The following is a 14,711-nucleotide window of genomic DNA, read 5'->3' as shown; positions in this document are numbered from 1 at the left end:
CATGGATTGCGAACTGCAAATTAGTGCAACAGAGCGAAGTTTTAGAGGAACATCTCTCAAGCAGGCTCTCTAACCAATTGCACAGCTATTCTGCTGAATCTGGAGAGGAGGTGGACATAAACTGCAGCTCAGGAAATCCACAGTTTGAGAATAAAGTTTTGGATTTAGACTTGGTTTGCTGGACATTAGTTCGAGGGTTGCTGGGAGGATCCCAAAGTCTACAGTTGCGGACACCCAAATATGGGTAACCCCGTATGTCCAAAATGTTAAGTTCCAGAGCCCAATTCCAATCATCAGGACGTTTCTACATGGGACGCACGTGACTGCGAAGGCGTTGCGACAACATCTTCCACAGTAGCTCCGAAAGTTAACGTGTTGAAGTGGTCCGACAATTCATTTGTAATGACATATTGAGCTGCGATGGTCAAAAGACCACGCTGAGTGGCCGGAAACAACAAAGTAGGGAGAGCAATCCCAAAAACTAAAAAAAGTTGTCGAAATTGATCGTGACGTTTCGCCCGCAAATATTGAAGCTCGTGTCGTGGAGATCATATTGAATTTAGGGCCAACACAGTAGCGACACGGTGGTGGTCAAAGGCGAAACGTGGGTTGGTACCCACGATGGAGCTTAAAACCTGGGAAATGGCTGCTGAAGCAACACCAACAGCTCTACTACCAAACCCCATCTCCACCTCCACGTAGTGACCGCTGGGAGTTCATTCTTCACGAAAAGCTGCAGACGGAGAAGGATGAAGGTGAGTCTCCCGCGCGTAAAAACGGGACAAATTATACCAACTGGTCCTCCAGGTTGGGGGTTGGGTAGGGCTGACAACCCTACACGGAAAACAACTTGTTACGAAGCCACAACAGGAGTCTCGGACTGGACGGATTACACAACGACGAACCCGACAACGACAACGGAATAACGATTTGCGCATTTTCTCATGGAACGTGCGCTCCCTGTACAGAGATAAAGCTGATGAGCAGCTAGCCCATACCCTGTCCCAATATAGGGCTGATATAACAGCGTTGCAAGAGATGCGATGGACAGGGACCGGTTTCCTGGAGAAGAGCCACTACACCATATATTATAGCGGTCATCCAGTAAACTATGTGCTCGGAGTAGGTTTCTTAGTCAGCCAAAAACTGAAACCTGCTGTTATCGGCTTTGAAAACATAAGCGAACGGCTATGCACTCTGCGTTTGCGAGGCAAGTTTAGAAATATAACCCTTATAAACGTTCACGTCCCTACAGGGGAGACTGCAGAGTCGGAGAAGGATACATTCTACGAGGCAGTTGAGCGGACCCTCGAAGTCTGTCTCAAGTATGATATCAAAATCATTCCAACAGTCAAATAGGGAAGAAGCCAGTATTCAAGCGATAAGCTGGCTCCCATAGCTTACATAGGGATACCCATGATAACGGATTGCGCATTATCCAGTTAGCATCAGTTAGCGGTCCACAAACATACGTGAGCCTGTCCAGATGGGACCACTTTCAACGAAATTGACCACGTGCTAATTAAACGCCGCCACCTCTCAGCCTTGATGAATGTCAGAACATATAGAAGGGCCAATATAGACTCGGATCACTATCTCGTTGGCATGGTGCTCCGAGCTCGAATTACGACACCATTTACAATCCCCTCTGAAAATCAGGTGAGAGCGAATACTGAAGCCATCCACAACACAGCCCTCCGCAACACATAGAAGAGGGAAATGGATGCCGCAATAACCGCAGTCAACAGAGGTCCTGGAGATGAAGCATCAACAAATGCTCTTCACAACCACCTGAAGGACGTTATGATTGATACGGCCACAAAGATACTTGGCCCCAGTCGCAAAAAAAGTCGGAACGGCTGGTTTGACGATGAATGTAAACTCGCAACGGAACGGAAGAATGCCGCATACCGAGTAATGTTGCATTCTCAAAGAACGCGGGCACGCGCAGAGACTTATCACGAACTCGAGCGGAGAAGCGACTTCACAGACGGAAAAAGGAAGCGTGGAAGAACCAACAAGTCTGTGAACTAGAAAAGTACAGGGAGCAACCGCACCAGGTGCGGAAGTTTTACCAACAAGTCAGCAGGATGAAATCTTATACACCTCGATGCTCATCCTGTCGAGATAGATTTCCGACACAATGGGCGTGTTGGAGCGATGGGTTGAGTACTTTGAGGAGCTACTGAACAACCAGAACATCGGCGAGTTGGAGGTCTCACCAACTGAACACGACGGACACAAATACTGTCAAGTTTAGGAGAAACAGTCCGTGCAATTCATCGGCTAAAAAATCATTAGTTGCCAGGAGCCGATGGAATTACAGCCGAATTGGTTAAATATTCAGGCGCCCAATTACGCCAAGTGATTCATCAACTTGTGCTCAAGGTATGGGACAGCGAATCAATGCGTGACGATTGGCAACGAGGCGTTATCTGCCCCATACATAAAAAGGGAGATATTACACAGTGCAGCAATTATAGAGGTATCACGTTGCAGAGTACCATCTATAAGATATTCTCCTCTATCTTGCTAGGCCGGATAGCCCCATACGCCCAGAACACCAGTGACCCATGCCAAAGAAGCTTTACTCTAGGCAAATCAGCAACAGATCAGATTTTCTTTATGCGGCATGCGATGGAAAAGCTGTTGGAATATGGACAACAGTCGCATCATCTATTCATCGACTTTAAAGCCACCTATGATAGCATAACCAGGGTAAAACTGTACACGGCCATGAGAGAATTCGGTATTCCAACGAAATTAATAAGACTGACTAAGCTGACCCTGACCAATGTACGAGGCCAGATAAAAGCAGCAGGATCACTCTCAAGAACATTCGACATCAACAACGGTCCACGACAAGGGGATGCACTATCATGCGTCCTCTTTAACCTGGTCCTCGAGAAAGTGATCCGTGATGCTGAGGTAAATGCAAGAGGTACGATTCTCTTCAAGTCCACCCAACTACTGACCTATGCTGACGATATCGACATCGTGGGAAGAACCACCCGAGATGTACAAACTGCCTTCATCCAGATCGAGCAGGCGGCGCAAGATCTTGGGCTGCACATCAATGAAGGCAAGACAAAATATATGGTGGCAACGTCAGCACCGAAGACGAATCAACCAACATCAAACCGCACTGGTCAAACACAAACACGAACAAGAATAAGGATAGGAGAATACAACTTTGAGACCGTTGACAATTTCTCCTATCTAGGGTCGAAAATCACAACCGATAACAACTACGATGATGAAATCCGCGCACGGTTGTTGTCAGCCAACAGAGCCTATTTCAGCTTACAAAGACTGTTCCGCTCGAAACGTCTCACCATAGGGTCAAAGCTCTTACTGTACAAGACTATGATCTTGCCAGTCCTCATGTATTCCTCGGAAACTTGGGTTCTTAGCAAGAAAAATTGCGAACTCTTGGCCGCGTTCGAGAGAAGAATCCTCCGAAGAATTTTTGGCCCCCTACATGAGGATGGACGATTCCGTAGCCTACACAATGACGAAATCTATGAGCGATACCATGACTGTCCGGTTGTGGATAAAATTCGGTTCAATAGGTTACGGTGGGCGGGTCACTTAATCCGTATGGATGAGGATGATCCCACCCGGAAAGTCTATAAGGGCAATATCTATGATAGAAAAAGAAGACGAAGCAGACCCTGCCTAAGATGGAGCGATGACGTAGGCCAGGACGCCAGACTGGTTTTGGGGATATCAAATTGGTGGACCTCGGCGCAAAACCGGGATGTCTGGAGTTGCTTATTAGGGCAAACCTAGCCCGGATACCGGTTGTTGCGCCGTTGATGATGATGAGTAGCGACACGGAAGCAAAGTTAAACGACCATCAGGTCAGGTCCCTGTCACCATTTCTTCTGTTACGAACATTCACAAGACAACTCCTAAATTCAATTGCAAGGTTGATCTGGTTAGATGCTCTTTGCCGGTCAGTTGAAACCCAGCTAACTTTGTGGCCTTAGGTTAAGTCTCGAACTAGAACAATGTGCCACCAATGACCAGGTGGTAAAAGTTACTGTTTTTGCTGCGGCCACAAAGATCATGCCTCCGTCACATGCCCGATTGCTCGTAAAAAGTATCCTTTTCCACTATATCGGAGATCTCCGTGGTTCTTAATTTTGGACCGGAATCGTGCAGTCAATATTCTGTCAGAAACAGGCTCCCAAGTTAAGGGAGCGCGCCTTGTGCTAGTCGACAGCAACTGCTTGATACCAAATTCACGTCTGCTACCTTTTTTTAAAAAAGGGGGAAAGCCTAAAGTAGGCATATTGCAGTAATCGTCTACTATTATTTGGCTTTCCATAGTACAAAAGCGCAGTGGTAGTCATGACAAGAGAGAGAGGAATACTCTCCAAGTGAGTCACACCACATATAGGTCCAGAATGTCCAGCTTATATCGCTGGAATTCTCCCTGGTTGGACAAAGCAAACATTCTGTTGGGTGTCATTTTCGTTGTAGAGGAGCGTGCGCACATTCCAGGAACCATGAGCTCTGTATTCGAAACGTTGTTGATGTTTTCGTAGCAATGAAATGTTCGCAAGTTCGCCCACAAATTTCCATCCCTTTTAGTAGCCTTAGGAAATACTTTGAGTATATTTTTCAACCCCAACTCACAGCGTCGATTTTAGGATATAGATACGTTCTATGAATAGACAAGGAAGGATTGTTGGAACAATTTCAACGAAATTCCCAACTTTCTTGCTTGCAAATAAATTATTTATTTTTGAAAACTAAATCTTTTTGAATAAATTATGATTTTAAAAATTATATTGACTAGGGTAATAACGCTGTTTAGAAGAGTAGTCTCCGTTAGCTTGGTTATCTCCGTATGAAATCTGTTCTTTGATATATATCTTCTCCGGGGCTGGTTTTATTATTTTCACATAGACAGGTTGCATTCTCATAGATTCTGGCTTTGGTGTAACGAAAACTTGACGGACTATTACGGATGGAGGTCGATGGAATATAACCGGGGCAGGCTTCACAATCAAAGGTGGATGTTTAACTAATACCTTGGTTGGAGGTCGGTTAACAATAATGGGCGCAGGTCTGTGAATGAGTATCTCTCCTTTCTCGTTATTAGAGTATTGCTGTTCTTGAGGATGCGGAGGAACATGCATGATACCCGTTTTGAACTCAAAATTAGCAGGTTTCAAGGTAGTTGTATCGTTGGTACATCCTGAATCTCCTTTTGACACATAGACTTGCGGCTCAGCTTCTGGGGAAATAAATGTGCGGGGCAGTGGTTGTTCGTTGTCAGTAGGGTTTTCCGAAATTTCTTTGTGGACGACGTCGTCTTGACCACTGGGTGAATAGTCTGCCTCTTTGGTTTCCTCTTCAACAGCCTTTGATATTGTTTCCGCGAATTTTTGTTGCCAACTTTCTTTCTCGGGAATGAATTTAAATTCGCGTCTGATGTATTGACCCGTATTTATTGCATATTTTCGTGACTGGTAGGAAGGGTCCTCGAAATTGGTGTCGTCGGTGGGTGTAGAAGATACGCCCTGTCATATGTTAGATACATATTAGTCGTGAACGAAGAAGGCATACGTTCTTTTCTTACCGTATATGAGGATAAATACAAGATTACAAACACAGTTATCATAATTGTTGTTACGCTTATCACAAGTTCGAATTTCAATTGCAACTAAAAACTAATTAAGATTTTTAAGTTTAAATACTTCATTTCGGAGGTATCGTATTTCCTAGAACGTGAGTTGGAATCAATATCCACAGCTGTAAGAGATTCCACCTTCTTTCTTCGGATCAAGCTTAGCCGTGTTAATAAAAACAACTATCTTTCCCATACGTGGTTCAAAACAGATAACATTCCAAATAGGCGCCGTTCGTGTGTACCAAATAGTGGCCTTCACATGAATGTGCTTACACGCCAAATGACCTGTAAATAATAGACGAAATATGACACAATAGAAAAATTGCGGCGTGCCTCGGGACATTAGGAAAATTGAATAATTTAATTTTACAAGTCACCAAATTACATTGCTGCAATAAAAATATTTTTTTAAGTGGCTAGATCAGTGTCAAGAACAATCAAGGGCATCATTCTTATTCTGCGTACAATTTTTATTACAATCTGAGATAAAATAATTTAAAAATGAATAAATGACTCTGCTGAGATTATAGAGATCATAAAAACCATGTAGATGTGAAATGTGTTTTACAGGATGTGTATCATGCATGTTTAAATGAAATTATAAAAAAGTAAACTTTATTTAAAGTCCTAGTCAAAAACTCAATCATTAACTGACAGATAGATAGACCACCACTACTCGTATTCCGTCATTTGATATACTTTGTCTGCATCAGGAGGACCAACTTCCGAATGCTGTGCAGAAGCAAACGAAATGAATTTCCTGTTAATATATAATATACCTAGGTGGAAAACCTAACCTATTCCGTTGCAAGTTCAGACACGGATAATGGTTAGGGTATATTTTAGATATTACTCTCATTACAGGCTCCCTTCGAACACCATCCTGCCGTAGTATACACCAAGCTTTTGAGCTATCAAATCGCGGCCGAAGCGCGGATTAGGGGGCCTCATTAGATTCATGTTCTTTTTGGAAAAATCCGAGGAAGGTATTCTCCTCACTTCAGTGGAAAGACCGCACTTAGTGTCAGTTAGCCAGATAGTAGAGCACAATAATTCCCATAGTGGAAGAAATAGAAGAAAAAACTACATGCGGTCTTTCCGTGTAAAGAGGTGGAAATCTTCTAAAGGCGATAAGCCAGGGTTCACGTTCCCTGAGAGTGTGTGGGAGTCGCCAAGCGACAACTGAGATTTCCCCATCCAGCAGCTTTCTTTACATATTTGAGTTTGATTTTTATTGGGAAAAGATTGGGAAAGGATCTGCTTGTAAATTAGCAACTTGTTATCGACCGTGAGTTGGGAATTCCTCTCCGACAGCCAGTATGTCTGTCTGTATCTGTCTTCTCCAAATGAGTTTAACATCGAATGTCAAACTTAGATATTTATCCTCACTCGCCTGAGGCACGCCTTGTCCGTTGATAATGATTTTAGTTGGATTCTCTTTTGTTTGTTTTTGGCTTCGTTTAATATTATTTTCCATTTCTTGAAGGGTGAGGATGATGATGAAGGATAGCAGTGCCATCCGCAAATGTCGCTATTTTGGCTTCATCACAGAAAGGTATACAAAAGAAACAATGTTGGGCCAAGACACTGCCCTGCGCCATTTTAATCAGAAAGTTGCATTCATTATTAGCAACAGCTTGATGAAACCCTTTTCTGACAATACTTTCAGTATTCTCCCTGTAATAAGTTTACAGCCAGGAGCTTTAGAGACGTTTGTTTCAATTTCTGTCCTCATCTCATTTAGTTTTACCTGACGTATAGGGTAATGGTCCACTTTTGTCACTGCGATTAACTGAAATAATAAAAACTTGTTGTTTCTTTTTCGTTGGGGTGAATATTTATTCTTGCGAATACCGATATTTCGGGAACCACTTGTTCCCTTCATCAGTGCTAACAAGTTTGGTCATCTGTAGGCATTAAGGTTGTATTTATACTAGTCTAAATTTATACTATATACTATTGGGATTAAGTATCTAGACGCGTGTGTATCTAAACGCTGGAAAGTACCTTCTAGATGCTTCACGGAGAAATCTGCCTTATCCTATCCATTTTCCTGTTTAACCGGTGGAATTTGTTGTCTGAGTCTTCTTTTGCAGCCTTCCATCATCATCATCAACGGCGCAACAACCGGTATCCGGTCTAGGCCTGCCTTAATAAGGAACTCCAGACATCCCGGTTTTGCGCCGAGGTCCACCAATTCGATATCCCTAAAAGCTGTCTGGCGTCCTGACCCACGCCATCGCTCCATCTTAGGCAGGGTTTGCCTCGTCTTCTTTTTCTACCGTAGATATTGCCCTTATAGACTTTCCGGGTGGGATCATCCTCATCCATACGGATTAAGTGACCCGCCCACCGGAACCTATTGAGCCGGATTTTATCCACAACCGGACGGTCATGGTATCGCTCATAGATTTCGTCATTGTGTAGGCTACGGAATCGTCCATCCTCATGTAGGGGGCCAAAAATTCTCCGCAGGATTCTTCTCTCGAACGCGGCCAAGAGTTCGCAATTTTTCTTGCTAAGAACCCAAATTTCCGAGGAATACATGAGGACTGGCAAGATCATAGTCTTGTACAGGAAGGGCTTTGACCCTATGGTGAGACGTTTGTAAACTGAAATAGGCTCTGTTGGCTGACAACAACCGTGCGCGGATTTCATCATCGTAGTTGTTATCGGTTGTGATTTTCGACCCTAGATAGGAGAAATTGTCAACGATCTCAAAGTTGTATTCTCCTATCCTTATTCTTGTTCGTGTTCGTGTTTGACCAGTGTGGTTTGATGTTGTTGGTTGATTCGTCTTCGGTGCTGACGTTGCCACCAAAATATATGGTCTTGCCTTCATTGATGTGCAGCCCAAGATCTCGTGCCAATGGCCGCCTGCTCGATCTGGATGAAGGCAGTTTGTACGTCTCGGGTGGTTCTTCTCATGATGTAGATATCGTCAGCATAGGCCAGTAGTTGGGTGGACTTGAAGAGGATGGTACCTCTTGCATTTACCTCGGCATCACGACGCATGATAGCGCATCCCCTTGTCGTAGACCGTTGTTGATGTCGAATGGTCTTGAGAGTGATCCTGCTGCTTTTATCTGGCCTCGAACATTGGTCACGGTCAGCCTAGTCAGTCTTATTAATTTCGTCGGGATACCGAATTCTCTCATGGCCGTGTACAGTTTTACCCTGGCTATGCTATCATAGGTGGCTTTAAAGTCGATGAACAGATGATGCAACTGTTGTCCATATTCCAACAGTTTTTCCATCGCTTGCCGCAGAGAGAAAATCTGATCTGTTGCTGATTTGCCTGGAGTGAAGCCTCTTTGGTATGGGCCAATGATGTTCTGGGCATATGGGGCTATCCGGCCTAGCAAGATAGTGGAGAATATCTTATAGATGGTACTCAGCAACGTGATACCTCTATAATTGCTACACTATGTGATATCTTCCTTTTTATGTATGAGACAGATAATGCCTCGTTGCCAATCGTCAGGCATTGATTCGCTGTCCCATACCTTGAGCACAAGTTGACGAACCACTTGGTGTAACTGGTCGCCTCCATATTTAACCAATTCGGCTGTAATTCCATCGGCTCCTGGCGACTTATGATTTTTTAGCCGATGAATTGCACGGACTGTTTCTCCTAAACTTGGTGGTGGCAGTATTTGTCCGTCGTCTTCAGTTGGCGGAACCTCCAACTCGCCGATGTTCTGGTTGTTCAGTAGCTCATCAAAGTACTCAACTCATTCCGTCGGAAATCAGATTTCCCTCTTTGTCTCGGCAGGATGAGCATCGAGGTGTATAAGGTTTCATCCTGCTGACTTGTTGGGAAAACTTGCGCGCCTGGTGCGGTTGCTCCCTGTACTTTTCTAGTTCACAGACTTGTTGGTTCTCCCAGGCTTCCTTTTCCGTCTGTGAGGTCGCTTCTCCGCTCGACGGAGTTCGTGATAAGTCTCTGCACGTGCCCGCGTTCTTTGAGAATGCAACATTACTCGATATGCGGCATTCTTCCGTTCCGTTGCTAACTTACATTCATTGTCAAACCAGCTGTTCCGACTCCTTTTGCGGATTGGGCCAAGTATGTTTGTGGTCGTATCCATGATAACGTTCTTCAGGTGATTGAAACGGTTTTCTGTCTGTCTGCCTGTCACACGCACTTTTATCAGAAACGGTTGTCCCAATTGACATCAAATTTAGTAGGAAAGTGAGAACTGTGAACGCTCACGCATACAGTGAGTTACATCATTCTATGTGAAATTTAAGGGGATCTCCAAACATGCAAAAGGGGATGTAAATTTTTTTCATCGAATATAGTCATGTGTCTCGTATTTTTCAAAGCTGGCCTCAGTTGTGACATTTAATGAAAAGGAGAGAGAACAGGTGCCGGAAGGTGGTCATTTCTTTCGCGGATTCGTTCTCCGAACCTACCTAATCGAAAAACGTGCTAGGTACAGATGGGACAACTTCCCATTCAAATATTTTTATATAAGAAACACACCAAACCTTTTACTTCGTCCAGCTCTGGATTCCCTACTTGTATGTTACGGTTTCATTGCCAAAGTTTGCGTGCTCTACATTTCTCTGCAATTAGTTTGTTGATCTGAGCTGGATAGTCAGTATTTTTTTTTATTCAGTCCATGGTGAGCAGGAGTGCTTCTCCCAGCCACCTCTTGTATTTTCATCGTTTGAAGGTCGATTTCCTCCCCATTTTGGTAAGCAGTGTTGATTTAGTCATTTGCTTGCCCAAATGTTTTCTTCGATGTACTTTATACTTGTACTTCGTGTGTCTATTAGTCAGCCTCCGAAAGGAACCCACGCATTAAAATCATCTGCTCTGATTAATCGGCTATGTTCTCTTGCATCCAAAATCATTGCGCTTAGCACTTGCTCAAGCAGCGCTGGGTGAAGCATAGCACTTGTAGGTATAAATTTTTTTCACCTTCACTCTGTTGAAGTCTTCCTTCAGGTGCTCCATTATTTCCTGGAAGGTCTCCCCAAGGTCATAGCGCAAATTAATCTTTTACGCAAATGACACCACCGTTATTTCGATATGACTCACTAATTATGATCGCGTTGGTGCTTTTTTCACGGATGGTTTGCGAGAATAGGTTCTGCACCACCTGCGATTGGTCGGTGGCCGGTGGTCCATACCCACCTGCCTTATCTATAGCTAACGATTTGAGTCATCTCCACAGTCCTTGCTGTTATGACTTTCCATTCTGCATCTTTTGCGTTGCTGCCATCTAAAGTGTCGCTTTAGTGCCACCTGCCATAAGCCGATACATAACCTAACTTATACTTATTCTCCTTGGCAAGCTGATGATGGCGGTTTGGTTTCCACCATAGGCTTTCGTTAGCGTTTTCACCGCCGTTTCTTGCAGTTCGATAAGATCGAATTGCTATTCCAAGTTTTGCGAAGCTCCTCCTTCGTGGTGATCTCATCTATATCCTTGCACACTACAGTGATCTCCGAACTGCTAGTCCTTATGTTGGCTTCCTGTCCGATTTAGCTTAAGAGTTTCTTCGCAATTACTTCCTCGGATTTCTTGAGCTCCTCATTAGTCTCATTTCTGGAACCGTTTAATGCGGCTGACATTGTCTCTCGGATTGGTGAGTTGGACATCTGCCTTCGCTTTCCTGACAATCTCAGCGTATCATTCATTCCATTGTTTGCAGATGAGGATCACCTCCGGTCCTATCTTTCTCCGATCTTTCCTCGAGGTGCCACCTTTCATCAGGCATCTATATCCGCCTTGAAAGATCCACTCTCTTTTCCCGAAACTTTAGCTACGTGAGTTTTGACGGCAGCTTCAGCCGTCCGCCTCACGTGCTGCACTTTTTTGGGAGTTGAGTTCTTTTTTCATTTCGGGGCTTCTTGGCCTGTTAATTTGTTTAACCGTTTCTATCGTGTTTTGAACTTGTGTCGCCTGACCAACTTTTTTGCACGGTGTCTTCATCCCTCTTTCATCTTGAGCTATGATCTTTTTACTAAGTGTGAAACCTGATTGGTTGCCTTCAATATTGCTTGGGCGGTTTGATGTCAGAGTTTCTTCCGTACCCTATGCTTCCGCTTCGGACTTCCCATTGGGGATAAGTGCTTTCAATCGCAGGAAATTGTGCTCATATGGACGGGAATCAACGAAGAATGGAGCTCCTTCTTCGCAGGTCTGTCATTGGAGCCGGTTCTAGGCATTTTCTTGTACATTATACAGTAGCCAAGGTTCCAACTAAAGAGGCACTGTGGTTATTGGATAGCGACGACCGAGAGCCCGATTGACCGCCCCCCCCCCCCCTCCGTAACTTTATGTCCTTTCCCCATTTCATGTTTAATTTCATTTCTGGGTATCCTGCTTATAGAAAATGTTTATCCACTGGCTGGATTTTTGTCACCAACTACTCGCTGGCTTTTTGTCACCAACTACTCGCTTGCGTGTAGGCATGCCAATACACGTACATCTTCAGATGCGTGCATGTCTATGCTCATAACACATGCGTCCAGCATTCCCTTAACCACACGAAGGCACAATGGCACTTAGGCATCACGTAATACACATCGATATCATAGGCAAATGCCTATGCATCCGTATTGTGGTGGGTTAAGGTGAGGCAAGAGGGTCTTGACTTTAAGCTAGACTCTTTGTAAAGAACTGCAAATCTAGGTATTATCAGTGTTGTGAGCACGATATCCGAGGTAGCTCTAGATACACAGCTCAATTTGCAGCACCTCTTCTTCTTCTTCCTCTTTTGCCCCGTTCAGAAGCGGAGACGTCATTTCGTTGGGCCAAGGACTTGATTTCGATGGAGTCGCGAGGCATTCAAGTCGTTATCAAGCCATCGTGGTTTCGGCCAGTCTTTTAGTTATTTCCCATCAATTTCGATGTTTGGAATAATCTTGGCAAGTGAATTCTTGTTACCTCGAATTACATGACCATACCATGGAAGAAGCCTCTCTCGCAATTCTTCCACGACCGGTGCCACCCCATATCGATCGCGGATATCCTCATTTCCGATGAGATCATGGCGTGTTATCCCACTGGTCCAGCGTAACATCTTCGTCTCCATTACCGCAAGAGACCGTTCGTTGTCTTTTACAGTCGACCAACATTCAGACCTATAAAGGGCGACAGCGCGGACGCCACTGTGGTAAATTTTCGATATTAGGCGTTTGTTGATCTCAAAAAACACCCACTTCATCCAGGTTGCAGTTCACAATTGGCTAATAACGTTGATCCGAAATATTTAAATCGTTCAGTTGTGGGCAAGTCGCTGCCACTGACAGTGATAATGCTTGTTTTATTAATCAAAAATTCTGTTTATTCAAATCCACTCTGAGAACGTGTTGCATAAGGCGATCATTATATTTTTGAATAATTTACTCGAGATCAGCTTTGTTGTGAAACGCTGGGAAAACATTTTCTGCATATATGGGGGTAGCACATGGGAAGTAACCATCACTGTCACTAAAAAGTTCTAAGTCTTCATCAACACTTCTTTGGTCTGATACTATTTCGTACGACGGTCGACTTGGTCGGCCAGTTACCCGTGGGCGAGTTCCATTTTCTGATTAGTGGCAACGGATAGGAAATACATGAAGCAAGAGCTACAACTCCATTGTTGACAACCCCATGCAGTTGAATTCATTATGCCAATATGGCCGACCTGTGGTTCGCCCCAGAAGCACATGGCGTAGACAAGTGGAAAAGGAGTGCAAGGATTTGGGAAAATCTAGGAGTTGCAGCTTATTTGAGCGAACCATGAACGATAGCGCGTAGATGTGGTTGATGTACTATTAAAAGGTGAATCGCAATCATGTACTATCTCCAACGATGTTGTTCATAGATCTCGGTTTCAAATGTAACACTACACTATCTACATACTTGGCGATGTATAAGTCCTGGAACTAAACATCGGCAAATGCTTGACCTTGGATGGGTATTGATGTATGCAAAACCCCAAAAAAGGTTCTCTTCCCCGATTTAATTCGATTTAAGGAAGTTTTACTTGTTTTGGGTGAAATGATATCACATTATTCGTTCTGGACCATGGAACAGCCTCTAACAGTTTATATGTTTCTTTCCTGTTTAGAATTAAGAAAATTTTCAGGTCTGGTGAATAAAACGGACAAGTTGTAGAACATTTTGACTACTTTAAGCATGCGATTAGTAGTAAGCTGTCTTCTCCGAAGACAGTGACTTTTTGGGGATCTGATTCCTCGACGATGGTACGATGTATGGTCCAACGCCAATCTCTGAAGCTGTCAACGCAAAATCAATTTATGAGCACCTTTTAGGACTTTCCAGTTCCTATGAACACCGATTCACTTGCAACCGCTTGCGAAGATGTTATTTATATTTTCTTAAGGGAGGCTTGGAATGATAGGGATAACTCTTATGCGCCTTAAAAACCCATAAAAAATACTGTGAAGTATTTTGTCCATTTCAAACATGAAACCTACCTTTTCTCTTACAATTTTTATGCAAGACAATGACGAAACATAATATTTTTGATAATATTTGAAATTGTATTTTGAGTTCTATTTTTCCTTCCTTAGCACTACTTCACGTTGTTTTCATTCACATCGAATCAATTTATTATATCTTTTTCCTACAGAACACTTCAGTCAGAATTAGTTCTTCGTTTCTTCCGCTTTCTTTTCGACTTTGGCAAGTAAGTCAGTACCTGCGCTTTTAACTTTCTCTCCGAATTCCTTGAACTCGTTAGCCAATTTCTGTAAATATAATGAATAAAATAATGTTTAAGTTCCATAGTAATAGCTATAGTAGGAAAATGAACACGTTTCAATATTATGATGTTGGATTGCATCTTGTCCAGCTTAAATTTTCAGAATTGGCGTAGGTAATTAGACAGAAAGGTTTTTGAGATTTTGGGACTTGAATTCTCTATGCTATGTTACCAGCGCTGTGGTAATTCCAAGCTTACTAAGTGAGTACTCAAAAAAAGGTGAATAGACAAGGCTAAGCAAAAGAAATTTCACTAAGTCATAACGAATTCATCACTTTCCGCCCCTCGCACTCCAAGCCTTTTTAATAAATCTCAAAACTAAGACCGGCTTCGA

At 43.4% G+C, this 14,711-nt stretch overlaps 1 protein-coding gene across 1 annotated transcript; it reads right to left on the bottom strand.

Moving 5' to 3' along the window:
• Positions 1–4,760: 4,760 nt before the first annotated feature.
• LOC119655952 lies at positions 4,761–14,185 on the bottom strand. The gene is made up of 3 exons (XM_038062155.1): positions 14,091–14,185; positions 5,594–5,929; positions 4,761–5,534 (listed from the first exon to the last, which is right to left on the bottom strand). Exons 2-3 carry the CDS (start codon positions 5,633–5,635, stop codon positions 4,788–4,790), a joined length of 789 nt encoding a protein of 262 aa, XP_037918083.1. The 5' UTR covers positions 5,636–5,929; positions 14,091–14,185; the 3' UTR covers positions 4,761–4,787.
• Between the last annotated feature and the right edge of the window lie 526 nt (positions 14,186–14,711).

This window comes from Hermetia illucens, chromosome 4 (assembly GCF_905115235.1).
Source record: "Hermetia illucens chromosome 4, iHerIll2.2.curated.20191125, whole genome shotgun sequence".
Classification (NCBI taxonomy): Eukaryota; Metazoa; Arthropoda; class Insecta; order Diptera; family Stratiomyidae; genus Hermetia; species Hermetia illucens.
Note: the sequence above shows the minus strand (reverse complement) of the source record. Positions and strands in the feature narration are given on the sequence as shown.